This window comes from Cydia amplana, chromosome 16, assembly GCF_948474715.1.
Source record: "Cydia amplana chromosome 16, ilCydAmpl1.1, whole genome shotgun sequence".
Taxonomy (NCBI): Eukaryota; Metazoa; Arthropoda; class Insecta; order Lepidoptera; family Tortricidae; genus Cydia; species Cydia amplana.
The window spans coordinates 5,580,717-5,594,294 of NC_086084.1; the positions used below are offsets into that span (position 1 = coordinate 5,580,717).

General features: G+C 43.8%; 1 protein-coding gene across 1 annotated transcript in view; it reads right to left on the bottom strand.

Annotated features, from left to right (window-relative positions):
* Nucleotides 1-704: 704 nt before the first annotated feature.
* The window catches only part of LOC134655379 (thrombospondin type-1 domain-containing protein 4-like), a 64,387-nt gene continuing 51,513 nt past the window's right edge, over nucleotides 705-13,578 (bottom strand). The window contains exons 7-16 of the mRNA XM_063510833.1: nucleotides 11,759-11,939; nucleotides 10,513-10,673; nucleotides 9,768-10,085; nucleotides 9,254-9,478; nucleotides 8,445-8,678; nucleotides 7,804-7,954; nucleotides 7,105-7,280; nucleotides 2,363-2,537; nucleotides 1,179-1,274; nucleotides 705-822 (exon numbers count right to left, since the gene is read on the bottom strand). Coding sequence (XP_063366903.1) covers nucleotides 719-822; nucleotides 1,179-1,274; nucleotides 2,363-2,537; nucleotides 7,105-7,280; nucleotides 7,804-7,954; nucleotides 8,445-8,678; nucleotides 9,254-9,478; nucleotides 9,768-10,085; nucleotides 10,513-10,673; nucleotides 11,759-11,939 — 1,821 coding nt within the window. The 3' untranslated portion in view covers nucleotides 705-718. The remainder of the gene's footprint in view (nucleotides 823-1,178; nucleotides 1,275-2,362; nucleotides 2,538-7,104; nucleotides 7,281-7,803; nucleotides 7,955-8,444; nucleotides 8,679-9,253; nucleotides 9,479-9,767; nucleotides 10,086-10,512; nucleotides 10,674-11,758; nucleotides 11,940-13,578) is intronic.

A 13,578-nucleotide genomic window follows, 5' to 3' on the forward strand; every position in this document is an offset into this window, starting at 1 on the left:
TAGGTAATATATACGTCCTTAATGTATACCTCTCCGGATTCCGGACATAAGTGATTTAAGTGATTTCGTCAGTATGTCAGTTGTAACTGATAAGACACGTAATAATGGAACTGATTATGTTTATTGCAATTACTAATCGTAGATCATATCATATTATAACTTTATCGGCATTAAAACATGAGTCACTTTGTTGCAGTGTTATCTGTGATGTCACGTGGATCCCAATGAATAAAGGTTTTTATTTTTATTACATTATAGCCTACAGGCTACTTATTTATCTGTAGTGTACGTAACAAGATTTGTTCCACTGTTAAGTCTGCGGCTAATTTAAAACATTTCGCCATAACGGCTCGGCCCTGACATTGAGCGACGCGACGGTGGCAGCGACAACCATAGGTGGGAACGAAAGGTCCGATTTCTGTGACTCGCTCTAACCTATGGTTATCGCTGCCGCCGTCGCAAGTCGCTCAATGTCGTGGCCGAGCCATAAAGCTCAATGGGTACATAACATAAAACATCATGCAAAATATTTAGGCAGGCATAGACAGTGATGTACCTACAAAAATATTTTCCTCACAAGAGGAGGTAGTCTTCAAAGAATAATACATATATACATATATATATATGTGTGTGTGTGTGTGTGTGTGTGTGTGTGTGTATATATATATATATATGTATGAATTTCTTTTGCTTCACTTATAGCAGGCGAAATGCCGTTCTACCGTCCTTTGCAAGAATAACAGCAGTTGTGTATATAGTACTTGTAGTGGCAGAGACGCGCCTGCACCGCCAAGGCGCAGTTACTGAGCTTATCTTCGCAATCTGGAAAAACCGAGATATTAAAAGATAAATTAAAATAAAAGTATTTTTATATTAAGTACAATATATAGATATGATAATGCATTTTGTTGATAAAGTCAACGTCCCTGTGGTGTTCATTACTAACGTAATTCATAAGAGATGACAGCAGGGTTTGACCTATTGGGCATTAGCAAATCGACCACTGGGACGTTTACCTACCTTAAATATTTTATTTACTTATTTATTTAAAATTGACTGCACAGAAGATAAACTTAATGTACAAAAAGCAAACTTAATGCCATGAGGCATTCTCTACCAGTCAACCTTAGTGCAAAGCAGCAAAGATTGTAGGTAGGAATATTTTGGTATATTTATACCTTTTGCTTCGTGTTGCTGCGTGGTAGTGCCTTCCGTTGAAGTTGTAGTTGTAGTAGTACTTGTTGTCGTATCACTTCTGGCTACCTTTTGAGAATCTATAAAGAAAATAAAAAAAAAATTGAGTCAAAGTTTGCTTGACTGCATGAGCATGAGCATGAGCATGGATAAAAATATACAGAACAGAGAGTCCATTATCTGCAGTGACACAAAACTCCAACCCTATCATGTTAACCATAAACATGATTGTCAATCATTACTACCTACATTCTATCAAGAAGTTTTCATGACGAGTTTGGTTGTGGTGTCACATTTACATTGCTCCATTAGAATAACAAGATTGTCGCGCACCAACGCACCACATCGCGCTGGACGTCAGTTTGGACGAGCAGCTGGCGATGCAAGTGATAGTTACCGAAAAACTCCGGTCTTACGGTTAACTATATAGTGGAGTGCAAGATCGTTCTCCGGCGGGCGCGCACCACACTGTGCGGCGCTGGCGCTTGTGATGGACGAACGGACGAATATTTGTCGATGCAAGTTATAGTTACCAATAAACTCCGGCGGTACTGTTGCACTGCACAGCGGAGTGCACGATCGTTGCGCCGGCGGGCCCGCACCACAACGGCGCTGGTGGCTTGTATTGGACGAACAGTTGTCGATGCAAGTTATAGTTACCAATAAACTCCGGCGGTACTGTTGCACTGCACAGCGGAGTGCACGATCGTTGCGCCGGCGGGCCCGCACCACAACGGCGCTGGTGGCTTGTGTTGGACGAACAGTTGTCGATGCAAGTTATAGTTACCAATAAACTCCGGCGGTACTGTTGCACTGCACAGCGGAGTGCACGATCGTTGCGCCGGCGGGCCCGCACCACAACGGCGCTGGTGGCTTGTATTGGACGAACAGTTGTCGATGCAAGTTATAGTTACCAATAAACTCCGGCGGTACTGTTGCACTGCACAGCGGAGTGCACGATCGTTGCGCCGGCGGGCCCGCACCACAACGGCGCTGGTGGCTTGTGTTGGACGAACAGTTGTCGATGCAAGTTACAGTTACCAATAAACTCCGGCGGTACTGTTGCACTGCACAGCGGAGTGCACGATCGTTGCGCCGGCGGGCCCGCACCACAACGACGCTGGTGGCTTGTATTGGACGAACAGTTGTCGATGCAAGTTATAGTTACCAATAAACTCCGGCGGTACTGTTGCACTGCACAGCGGAGTGCACGATCGTTGCGCCGGTGGACGCTCGCCCGCGCCCGCCGTGACGCACACGTCGTCGCGCGCCGCGCCCGCGCCGCGCGCGCACCACACGGTACGCCGCTGGACGCCAGTGTTGGACGAACAGTTGGAAATACACTGCGGAAAAGAGCCTTAACTTAGTATAAATAGCGCCAACTCTTACATAGGATAAGGGAGGGTATCGTACGAGGCGACTAAGTCCACAAACGAAGCAAGAAGCTATTTCGTCATAGGGGCGATGGTCCTCTTAGCATTGTTTTGCAATCCATGAGAAGGATTCTCCAAAATAAAACCCGAAATGGAGTTTCCATAAGGCGTGAGTAGAGCTGACATAAGTGGCAGATTCCTGCAGCCGACCTGTCTCCACACGTATTGGCTCGCCTTTCCTGTGGGATAAGACAGTGAAGCCGAGAGGGTAATGCAGGTGCTGGGCATCCCTGCAATTTCTTAATTCCGTCCCCGGCGCTGTAATGCCTTACACCATAAATCGTCTGCAATAGACGCTAAGGCCAATGATGACATTGATAAAGACACAGCTAGGTTTATGTAAGCTTAGACATAGAGAAAAAATACATAGAGTGCTCACTCCATACATCAGTTTCAGTACCAAAAAGACTATTAGCATCTAGCATCGAGTAGCGGAACTATCAGTACTGCTACTTGACAATAGATGTAGCACCGACAGGAAAGTCTTATGCTGTTGAGATAAGACTTTCCGGTCGGTGCTACATCTATTGTCAAGTAGCAGTACTAATAGTTCCGCTACTCGATGCTAGATGTAGACACTGAAATTAATAGTCTGAACTGATGTATGGAGTGAGCACTCTTGTCTTTATTTCACTACTAGCTGTGCCCGCGGCTCCGCCCGCGTGGAATTCGGTCTGTGTCAGTAAGCTAATTCATCCCTAATTTCTCTTTCTCTCCCCTGGAGGCGGAACTTGAAGTAAAGTTGACAGATCGATACGATTAGCGGACTGAAGCCAGATAAAATATTTTACAATTAGGTAGGCACTAAACAAAACTACACTCCAAAACCAATAGTTTTTTTCGCCCTTCCCCAGCTTCGCCCAGGCTGTAAGTGCCTAATCACAGAACAATAGTATAAGTGTCTAAGTGCGAAGGCCGAAGGCCGAGCTCCACGTAGGGCCAAACGTCCGAAGCGTCCAGGCGGTCAGTGCTTAAGTCGTAGTAGTAGTCGCTCGGTAGGGTGCCCAGAAAGCCACCTTAAGTAAATTAGGCTTATCCTTTAAAATCGTATTAAAAACGCGAGCGTAGCGAGCGCGAAAATTTTTTGATAAAAAAAAATGTAGAGAGGCTATGTCAGGGACACAGCCGCAATGGTTTACGTGAAATTTTGGTGTGGATATCTAATGCGAAAGCCGAAGGCCGAGCTCCATGTAAGGCCGAAGGCCCGAAGCGTCCAGGCTGTCAACGCTTAATCTCAGAACAATGGTATAAGTGTCTGATTGCGAAGGCCGAAGGCCGAGCTCCGCGTAGGGCCGAAGGCCCGAAGCGTCCAGGATGTCAGTGCTTACTTAAGCACTACTACTACTACGACTTCGTAGTAGTAGTCGCTCGGTAGGGTGCCCAGAATGCCACCTTTATCAAAGTAGGCTTAGCTTTAAAAGTTAAAAACGCGAGCGTAGCGAGCGCGAATTTTTTTGATAGAAAAAAATTGAGAGAGGCTATGTCAGGGGCACAGCCGCAATGGTTTACGTGAAATTTTGGTGTGGATATCTAATGTGAAAGCCGAAGGCCGAGCTCCATGTAGGGCCGAAGCCCCGAAACGTCCAGGCTGTCAGTGCTTAAACACAGAACTATAGTATAGTGTCTAAATGCGAAGGCCGAAGGCCGAGCTTCGTGTAGGGCCGAAGGCCCGAAGCGTCCAGGATGTCAATGCTTAATCACAGAACAATGGTATAAGTGTCTGATTGCGAAGGCCGAAGGCCGAGCTCCGCGTAGGGCCGAAGGCCCGAAGCGTCCAGGATGTTAGAGTGCTTAAGTACTACTACTACAGTAGTCGCTCGGTAGGGTACCCAGAATGCCACCTTTATCAAAGTAGGCTTAACCTTAAAAGTGAAAAACGCGAGCGCAGCGAGCGCGAATTTTTCTGATAGAAAAAATTGAGAGAGGCTATGTCAGGGACACAGCCGCAATGTTTACGTGAAATTTTGGTGTGGATATCTAATGCGAAAGCCGAAGGCCGAGCTCCATGTAAGGCCGAAGGCCCGAAGCGTCCAGGCTGTCAACGCTTAATCTCAGAACAATGGTATAAGTGTCTGATTGCGAAGGCCGAAGGCCGAGCTCCGCGTAGGGCCGAAGGCCCGAAGCGTCCAGGATGTCAGTGCTTAAGTCGTAGTAGTAGTCGCTCGGTAGGGTGGCCAGAATGCCACCTTTATCAAAGTAGGCTTAGCTTTAAAAGTTAAAAACGCGAGCGTAGCGAGCGCGAATTTTTTTGATAGAAAAAAATTGAGAGAGGCTATGTCAGGGGCACAGCCGCAATGGTTTACGTGAAATTTTGGTGTGGATATCTAATGTGAAAGCCGAAGGCCGAGCTCCATGTAGGGCCGAAGGCCCGAAACGTCCAGGCTGTCAGTGCTTAAACACAGAACAATAGTATAGTGTCTAAATGCGAAGGCCGAAGGCCGAGCTTCGTGTAGGGCCGAAGGCCCGAAGCGTCCAGGATATCAATGCTTAATCACAGAACAATGGTATAAGTGTCTGATTGCGAAGGCCGAAGGCCGAGCTCCGCGTAGGGCCGAAGGCCCGAAGCGTCCAGGATGTTAGAGTGCTTAAGTACTACTACTACAGTAGTCGCTCGGTAGGGTACCCAGAATGCCACCTTTATCAAAGTAGGCTTAACCTTAAAAGTGAAAAACGCGAGCGCAGCGAGCGCGAATTTTTCTGATAGAAAAATTGAGAGAGGCTATGTCAGGGACACAGCCGCAATGTTTACGTGAAATTTTGGTGTGGATATCTAATGCGAAAACCGAAGGCCGAGCTCCATGTAGGGCCGAAGGCCCGAAGCGTTCAGGCTGTCAGTGCTTAAACACAGAACAATAGTATAAGTGTCTAAATGCGAAGGCCGAAGGCCGATCTCCGCGTAGGGCCGAAGGCCCGAAGCGTCCAGGTTCAGTGCTTAAACACAGAACAATAGTATAAGTGTCTTAATGCGAAGGCCGAAGGCCGAGCTCCGCGTAGGGCCGAAGGCCGAGCTCCGCGTAGGGCCGAAGGCCCGAAGCTTCCTGGATGTCAGTGCTTAATCACAGAACAATAGTATAAGTGACAGTGAGAACCTATAATTGGCTCTGTGATTCTATTGTAATTTCTGGATATATGTAGCGCTGTTGGTTTTCCATGTACTAAAATAAAATAAAAAATAAAATAAAATAAATAAGTGTCTAAGTGCGAAAGCCGAGCTCCGCGTAGGGCGTAAGGTCCGAAGCGTTCAGGCTGTCAGTGCTTTAACACAGAACAATAGTATTCATGTAGGTAAATGTGTGTGCTGGGAGCCCTGAAGCACTCAATGGGTTTAGGAACTCCAGAGGGTCTGTTGTGACGTTGCCTTCATCCAAGACAGTGTTAATGGATTTAGGTATATACTGCCTGTTCACCTTCGATTTCCGCCAATATCCGCGCATGTGTAGGTAAGTATAGACGTACGACTCTCTCCAGTATCCACTGATGTACCACAGTACTTACCGTCGAGCGCGTCTGTCGTGCGAATCCGCTGAGCGGTCAACCGTTCTTCGCACTGCGTGAACGTCTCCCAGGCACGGGATTCTTCCTCAGATTCCTGAGACCGTGCTACCTTATAACCTCAATACGTTGCGAGAATTTCGCGAAAAAATAGTTTTTTTTTCGGAAAGGTATGGTAACGCGTTTAAAATGCAAGTCGCAAATTGTTTGACATTTACAAAGATATATACATAATATTTAAAAACTTTCGCGTTTTGAACACATATTAACTCACATTTATAGACGGGCCTATCTTGAAACTTATTTTATTACCTTTATTTACCGACGTTTCGACACAGGTTTCACTGGTCGTGGTCGCAGCTAACTGATGTCCCAACAAAATGTCAAAATAGAGATTTGTGCAACTACCCGACGAAAAGTGTATGAAAAAGTTTGGGGTAGACATCATATTTTCAAACCACCCACTTCACAATAATGTTAATTATTGTCAATAAACCCGCGATAGACCCGTCTATAAATGTGATTTAATATGTATTTGCAAAACGTTTGACATTGACTACGAAAAATGTTGTTTTTTTTACAAAGTACACAAAAAAAAGTTTACACCACTTTCTTAAGTTAGCGCCATAAGATTCAGATGCAAATATAACTTAATTGAGTGTAGTGGCCACCCCCCCTTTTAGGGGTTGAATTTTTCTAGCCTAAAATGTGGCCAGGGATTTTCTTGACAGATTAGTAAAGTTTGCATAAAAATCCGTTCAGCCGTTTTCACGTGATGCGCGGTCAAATAAACAGACAAACAGATAAACAGACAAACAGACAAACAGACAAACAGACAAAAATTCTAAAAACTGTTGGAACGTGTTCTGTTATCGATTCTAAGTATCCCCAGCCAAATTTTTTTCAAATATCTTCTATGTACAGACTTTCGACCCTCTTCAGCTTTATTATATGTATAGATGGCTTAGATATCAAATTGATCTACCTGACTCCACTCGCTAAAGTACCAAGTAGGCGTGCACTTGTCTTCACAGTCTCTCTCGTGCGCCGGCCTCGGCGTCTTGCATCCAGAATCTTTCAGGTGCCTACCAGTGCCTCCTATACACAGGACTCCACGTATCTGCTTCCCATTACAAGATGAGGAACATTGAGACCATTCGCCTGCGAAATGAATATAGATATTGTAGAGGCCCTAGTGTAAGGCCTGAGTGAACGCTCAAGTTGAGCGTGCAGCGGGGCGGGGCGTGCGGCGTGCATGTTAAACAAATGCAAACGTATAGTAGCGGCCTTAGTGCACGCTGCTCAAATCACTTGTGAGCCCGACGCCACGCTGCACGCCCCGCCGAACGCTCCGCTTCGAGCGTCCACTCAGGCCTTACACTTAGAGAGCTATGTGGGGTGGTCCTAAGTCAGGGATAGTCAACCAACAGAGTACTGGAAGAAGTAGAAGTCAAAGTATTGAGGAACTGATAATAATTATGGTCTCACGTTCTGTGATCGTGAAGAATAAGAAAATATAACAGAACGGTAAAGTCAGCAACAAATAAATAGTGACGGCAAAATATGTCGGGAAGCAACCTTTAATTTTGACCACTTTGACTATCACGATCTATTTGATGCTGAGTAAATGTCGTTGTATACAAAATTAAAAAAATTGCGAGAAAAGAAGTGGGTATATTTTTACCAGTAAACCAATGTCCTTCCTGAGCTTCACACGATATCTTCGGACTGCACGATCGCGATGCATCGGGAGATCTCATAGGGGTGCAACCCGATGGATCCGAGCATCGGATTCCACGGGTTTGTAAACCACCGCCAACACACCAGCCTACACACTGAAAACACCATTTGATAGTATACCGGTACAATAAAAGAGGCATAATACAGAACTTATCTTGTATATGTCTATCATTTAACTCGGCAGTTGGTACGAAATTATTATGGTCTGCTTAGGTAATTGGTTTGTGACCCTATCCTAGAATGATACGGAAGATATAATACGTTCTTATGTTTAGGTTAGGTTAGGTTAGTTAGTTACCTCTCTCACACATAATTTTAAATAGGTTTTGTTTATCCAATCTGTTACTTACTCTTTTGTAAGCCCCAAGATACAGGCTCAGCCTAGTTTGGGGCTTAACGGACACCTTTGTGCATGCGTATTTCTTAGTTATTATAAATAAAATTTATTCTTATTCTTATTCTTAATTATAAGTAGTACGTCGTTCGTCAGCTTATTAGATCCATAATATTAGACCATAGTCTCCTCACTGGCCCTGTGTAGATTACGAACTTTACTTATAATACACACAACAAATAAATCCATACCTCCGACCATTCCGTAAACAGCCAACTAGCAGCCGCATTGAAGTTGTATTCCGGGCCAATTTCATCCTCAGACCCGTTAACGGCGACGGAATACACCGGTCCTTCGTGGAACGCGTCAACATGTTCGCGAGGTCGTTTTACCCGTCTGTCCACTTGCCTTACATCAGGACAGTCGGGGATATCGCAAGGTTCTGTTGTCGATGGTTTTGGTGATGGGCATTTTTGATCGCTTATCTGAAATATGGACAGAACATTTCTAGCACTTTTCCAATGAATAATATTAAAATAAAATTGATGTTTAACAAAGGAATTTGTTAAGAAACTCATTTTCAAATAAAAAGGATGAACCAGCCATGACGAATCAGGCGGCAGAAAAGGTGACAATCGCTCGCGCTTCGCCATCGAATCGCTTTGTGTCTGTCTGTCACTCTTCTATAATTAGTGTGACAGTGAGAGTTGCGTTTCGTTCGCTAAAGTGTCATTCAATAGAACTTGCTAACTATGTAAACAAACCGTCATACTAAAATTGACACTGAATGTCAATTTACTAGTAACTTTTGTTTACATAGTTAGCAAGTTCTATTAAATGATACTTTACGTAGCGTTAGCGATTGGCATGATGTCTACGGGGCCAGTTCCACCTTAGAATAGAATGTCACACGGAATCGCCAGTGGCATAACATTTTTGGATACTGTTATTTTTCTGTTGTCCTAAACATTTTGCAAGCACGCTATTTTTAGCAACACCTTTGATCTGACTGACCAGCTCAGTCCAACCGCTTTAATTTCTAGTGATTAAACAAACTTACTTTTGTAATGCCTCTTGAATGATCCTGGACACAGCCAACGATCCTCGTCCTTGTGGCAGGCCCGCAGGCGGGGCACGGCGACCAGGCGGCGGCGCGCCACCGCGGCGGGCACGGCACGTTGCCGCACCGTCGTCGTCTGCTTGCGGGCGAGGAGCCCGTGCAATGCACCGAAGCTACTTCTCGGTCACCAGTACTGCTAGCTTCAACGCAGCGGAATTTTCCTACCTACAAATATGTATTATCTTATATATCATAATAAGGATGCTTAAATATTTTCGCAATGTTGTGCGCGTTAATAATGTGCTTGATAGTTATAATCTGCTCAAATCTGCATTTTCAAGGTGCAACTAAAACCACGTAACGACCAAAACTATTAGATTTTAAAAGTCTGTGGCATTTAAAGCCAGGCTTGTGTAAATAATTTCAAAAATGTATGTTATTCGCATTAAAGTGGAGTGTGTAGTGCAAAAGTATACCTACGTCGGTATGTACATTTCTTAATTCTGTGACATACCTGGAATCCTCCACCACAACTTCTCGAACACTGGGTATACGAGAGTATTTTCCAGATAAATCTTCTATCCCCAACAATATTTTCTTCGAACTCCTCCCCCGAAAATGCATCTTGCATAACATTTACATTCTTGTATCGCGGTACATTGGCAGGTCTAGGAAACGCGTCCAGACTGTGATGCCTTCGGGTATGTTTGGGGGAAATGGTTGAGGGTATTTCAGGGGTTGATCGTGTAATCGATTCAGCGTCTAGCTCGCCAGACTGTGATTCGGTGAAGTATTCGTACTTGATGCTTGGGTTTGGTTGGGTGTAAAGTATCTGAAAATGAAATGAAATTATAACAATCTTTTTTTTTTGTTTTCTGCCATGACGGTTTTGTCTTCATACAAGTAAAGAACATAAAAAAATTAAACATAAAATATTTTACAAAAAAAAAATAGTTTTAGCACAGAATAAATAATAGTACTAAGTACAGAAGACTCACTCTCTAACAAAACGCGTCTGTTACGATCAGCACAGATATGGCCGCTAGGTGGCGACAGCGCCACGCGCGGCTTATGGCTTTCCCCAAAATTGGAGCCGAACGGATGTACTTTTAGCTACCTGTACCAAAGCGACGATATCGCGGAGTGAGACACGCCTGGTTTAAGCGAGAACGTTTTAGTAAGAGTTACAAATGCTATCCTTTGGAATTCAATATTTATACACCTTTACTTAACATGGACAATGGACAATTGGGACTCACCATAATATCAATAGGGTAATGGATAGGCCCATGAGCATACACTGCATCCAGCCCGACTACTCGTGAGTAGATGAACCGTGCGCCCGCTGCGTCATATGTTCCTGGAGTGCTCACAGCAAACTCTCCGTTCATTATGTATGATCCATTTGTGATTTTTAGAGCTAAAAAACAAACAGTAATGATAGGATTTTTTTTATTTCTACCAAACTGAGGTGAGGCGGATGAGTTAAGGCTGAGCTGAAGACTCAAATCTACGCAAATCAACACAAGTCAAATGGTTCACCTGGTACTTCCGCGGTAGATCCCTGTTTTCCATAGGAGATGGTAGGTTCCTTAGTTTTGGACTAGGTTAAATAAATTGGCTTGACTCATTCATTCACCTGCCTGTATGCTTCCTGAACAAAACTTGTTTTACATTCAACTATAAGTAGGTAATATTGTTTTGATACCACAATTGACAATGCTCCACACAAAGTGTCCATTCGGTGACAACCATCTCTGTTACAAGTAGGTAACCTATTATTAGCAAAATCACAAATTGATTTGGAACAGAACTCAATAGCGAGGTAACTAGCCTAGCTATTCAGTACAAACGTCATCAGGGCCATTGTAAGTCTCGAATGATTTAGAACCACAATACTGATTGATCAGTAAGGACCTACCTTGCGTTTGCGCACCATTTGCCCTCATCAAAGGACCATTCTTGTGACTTTAAAGTAACAAATTATCTCGTTAAGATAGGTTGCATTTTGAGTTGTAAGGGATATAATTGGAGATTAATGGCTGACATTACTTGCGCAGAAACTTGCACTAAAGGAAGTATTTTCGAATACTTTGCTAAAAATTGTATCCATAAGATTTTATTGTACCCGAGCTGCATAGATAGTTGACCCGCTTTGCATCTTCCATGCAGCTCAGTTATCTATAGAGCGGACCATACTTGAAACTCATAATATAGGTGACTAAAGACAATCGAACAGTTTAGACGATAGGCATTTTGTAGGACCTTGAACATTGTCATGTGTGTTTCCTGCTAGTACCGCTTCTTTGAACGAGTAGATACTTACTAATATAATTCTCGCTAGATATGATCTCCGTGACGTTGAGACGGCAGGCCCCGCGTGGCACAGTGGTTACATAAGAGTAGCCGAGCGGCAGTCTAGGCCGGTAGAACAAGCCAGAGACTAGCCGGCGACCGCATCGCATGTCATGTGTGTTGGCAGCTAGTACCGCTTTTTGAACTTACCAATATAATTCTCGCTAGATATTATCTCTGTGACGTTGAGACGGCAGGCCCCGCGTGGCACAGTGGTTACGTAGGAGTAGCCGAGCGGCAGTCTAGGCCGGGAGAACAAGCCAGAGACTAGTCGGCGACCGCACCGCATGTCATGTGTGTTGCCTGCTAGCACCGCTTCGTGACCCACAACCTGAAAGAAAAAGTACTATTTTGTAAAACGAATGAACAATTCGTTTTAGAGATTTTTAAAACATATATTTGTATGACAGTACCGGAATTACAGAGATCAAATAGGTACGTCCATAAACGTAACATTATAGATAGGTACCTAAATAAAATGGCATTGTAGAGTGGTAAGACAAAACTACCTTATATAGCACAGACATTAAAAATATGTATGCTGATCCAATACAAAATAACAGCATATAAAACACTCCACATTCTGTCTTCTTAGATATACATTATACCTTTCACACTTCCTAAACATTCCCACGCGCATTCAGTATAAATCCAAAACCGTGCGAATTTCTAATTTTAATCGCCTTGTACAACGTCCAAAGTTGTTATAGCTTATTTAGTAATTCTTTTGTTTTTAATGGAGTGAAATATTAAAGCATCTGCCTTCAGACTGTTAGGGCGTAAAGGCCTTGGTAACAAGAGTCTATTAGGCCCTTTAGGCTAATATATAAAAATATTCGCGGCTCGTAGCGGCGCCGGCAATGGGATTAGCCCGTCGACAGCCGTATTATACGGGTAGGCACGTGCGCTGTCAGCTGTCACAGCGCAAATCTATGAATTTTATAACATTAAGCCCTTCCTAGACGTTGATGATAGTGTTGTGTTGTACGAAAATTTACATTGCAGTGATTCTTGCATATATAGATAAATGCAAGAATCATAACAAATCATAACAAAAAGCATAACAGATAGCAACTCATCATCAGCCACGTGCCACGGTATTTGGCAAAGCTTACTAAGGGAACCTGAAGTCTGCTCGGAAACCTTATGCCATGAATTGGCACTAGTTGCCACTTGCCAGTTGCACTGCCATCTGATCATCCAACATAGAGGGGAACAGATGAAGATAAAATAGTATTTTAAGGACCCTTTATTAAATCTGTGTTAAAAAACTGGCCAAGTGCGAGTCGGACTCGCGCGCGGAGGGTTCCGCACCATCAACAAAAAATAGAGCAAAACAAGCAAAAAACGGTCACCCATCCAAGTACTGACCCCGCCCGACGTTGCTTAACTTCGGTCAAAAATCACGTTTGTTGTATGGGAGCCCCACTTAAATCTTTATTTTATTCTGTTTTTAGTATTTGTTGTTATAGCGGCAACAGAAATACATCATCTGTGAAAATTTCAACTGTCTAGCTATCACGGTTCGTGAGATACAGCCTGGTGACAGACGGACGGACGGACGGACGGACGGACAGCGGAGTCTTAGTAATAGGGTCCCGTTTTTACCCTTTGGGTACGGAACCCTAAAAAAGGTACGTCCCTGCTTTTTGTACCACGGCTTGCCAAGAGAGCCTGATGTTTTTAAGAAAAACAAAGAGTGAGTTGACATTAAAAATACTCAACCGAGAAGTAAATGGTGGGACTTTATGCTTATTAGTTCTTATAAGTCGTAGCTCGCTGTGAATTGAATTAATATGTTGACAGTCGTATTATATGAGCGTAGGTACGCTTGTCAGCACTTTTGCCTCTTGTCCGGCTCGGCTGTTTCTAGATCGTTTCTAAGTCAACATAAAACATGGGCTCCTATCAAATCTGTTTTGGGAATACCTACTTAAAGTGACTATTTTGTAAGTTTTACACTGTTTTAT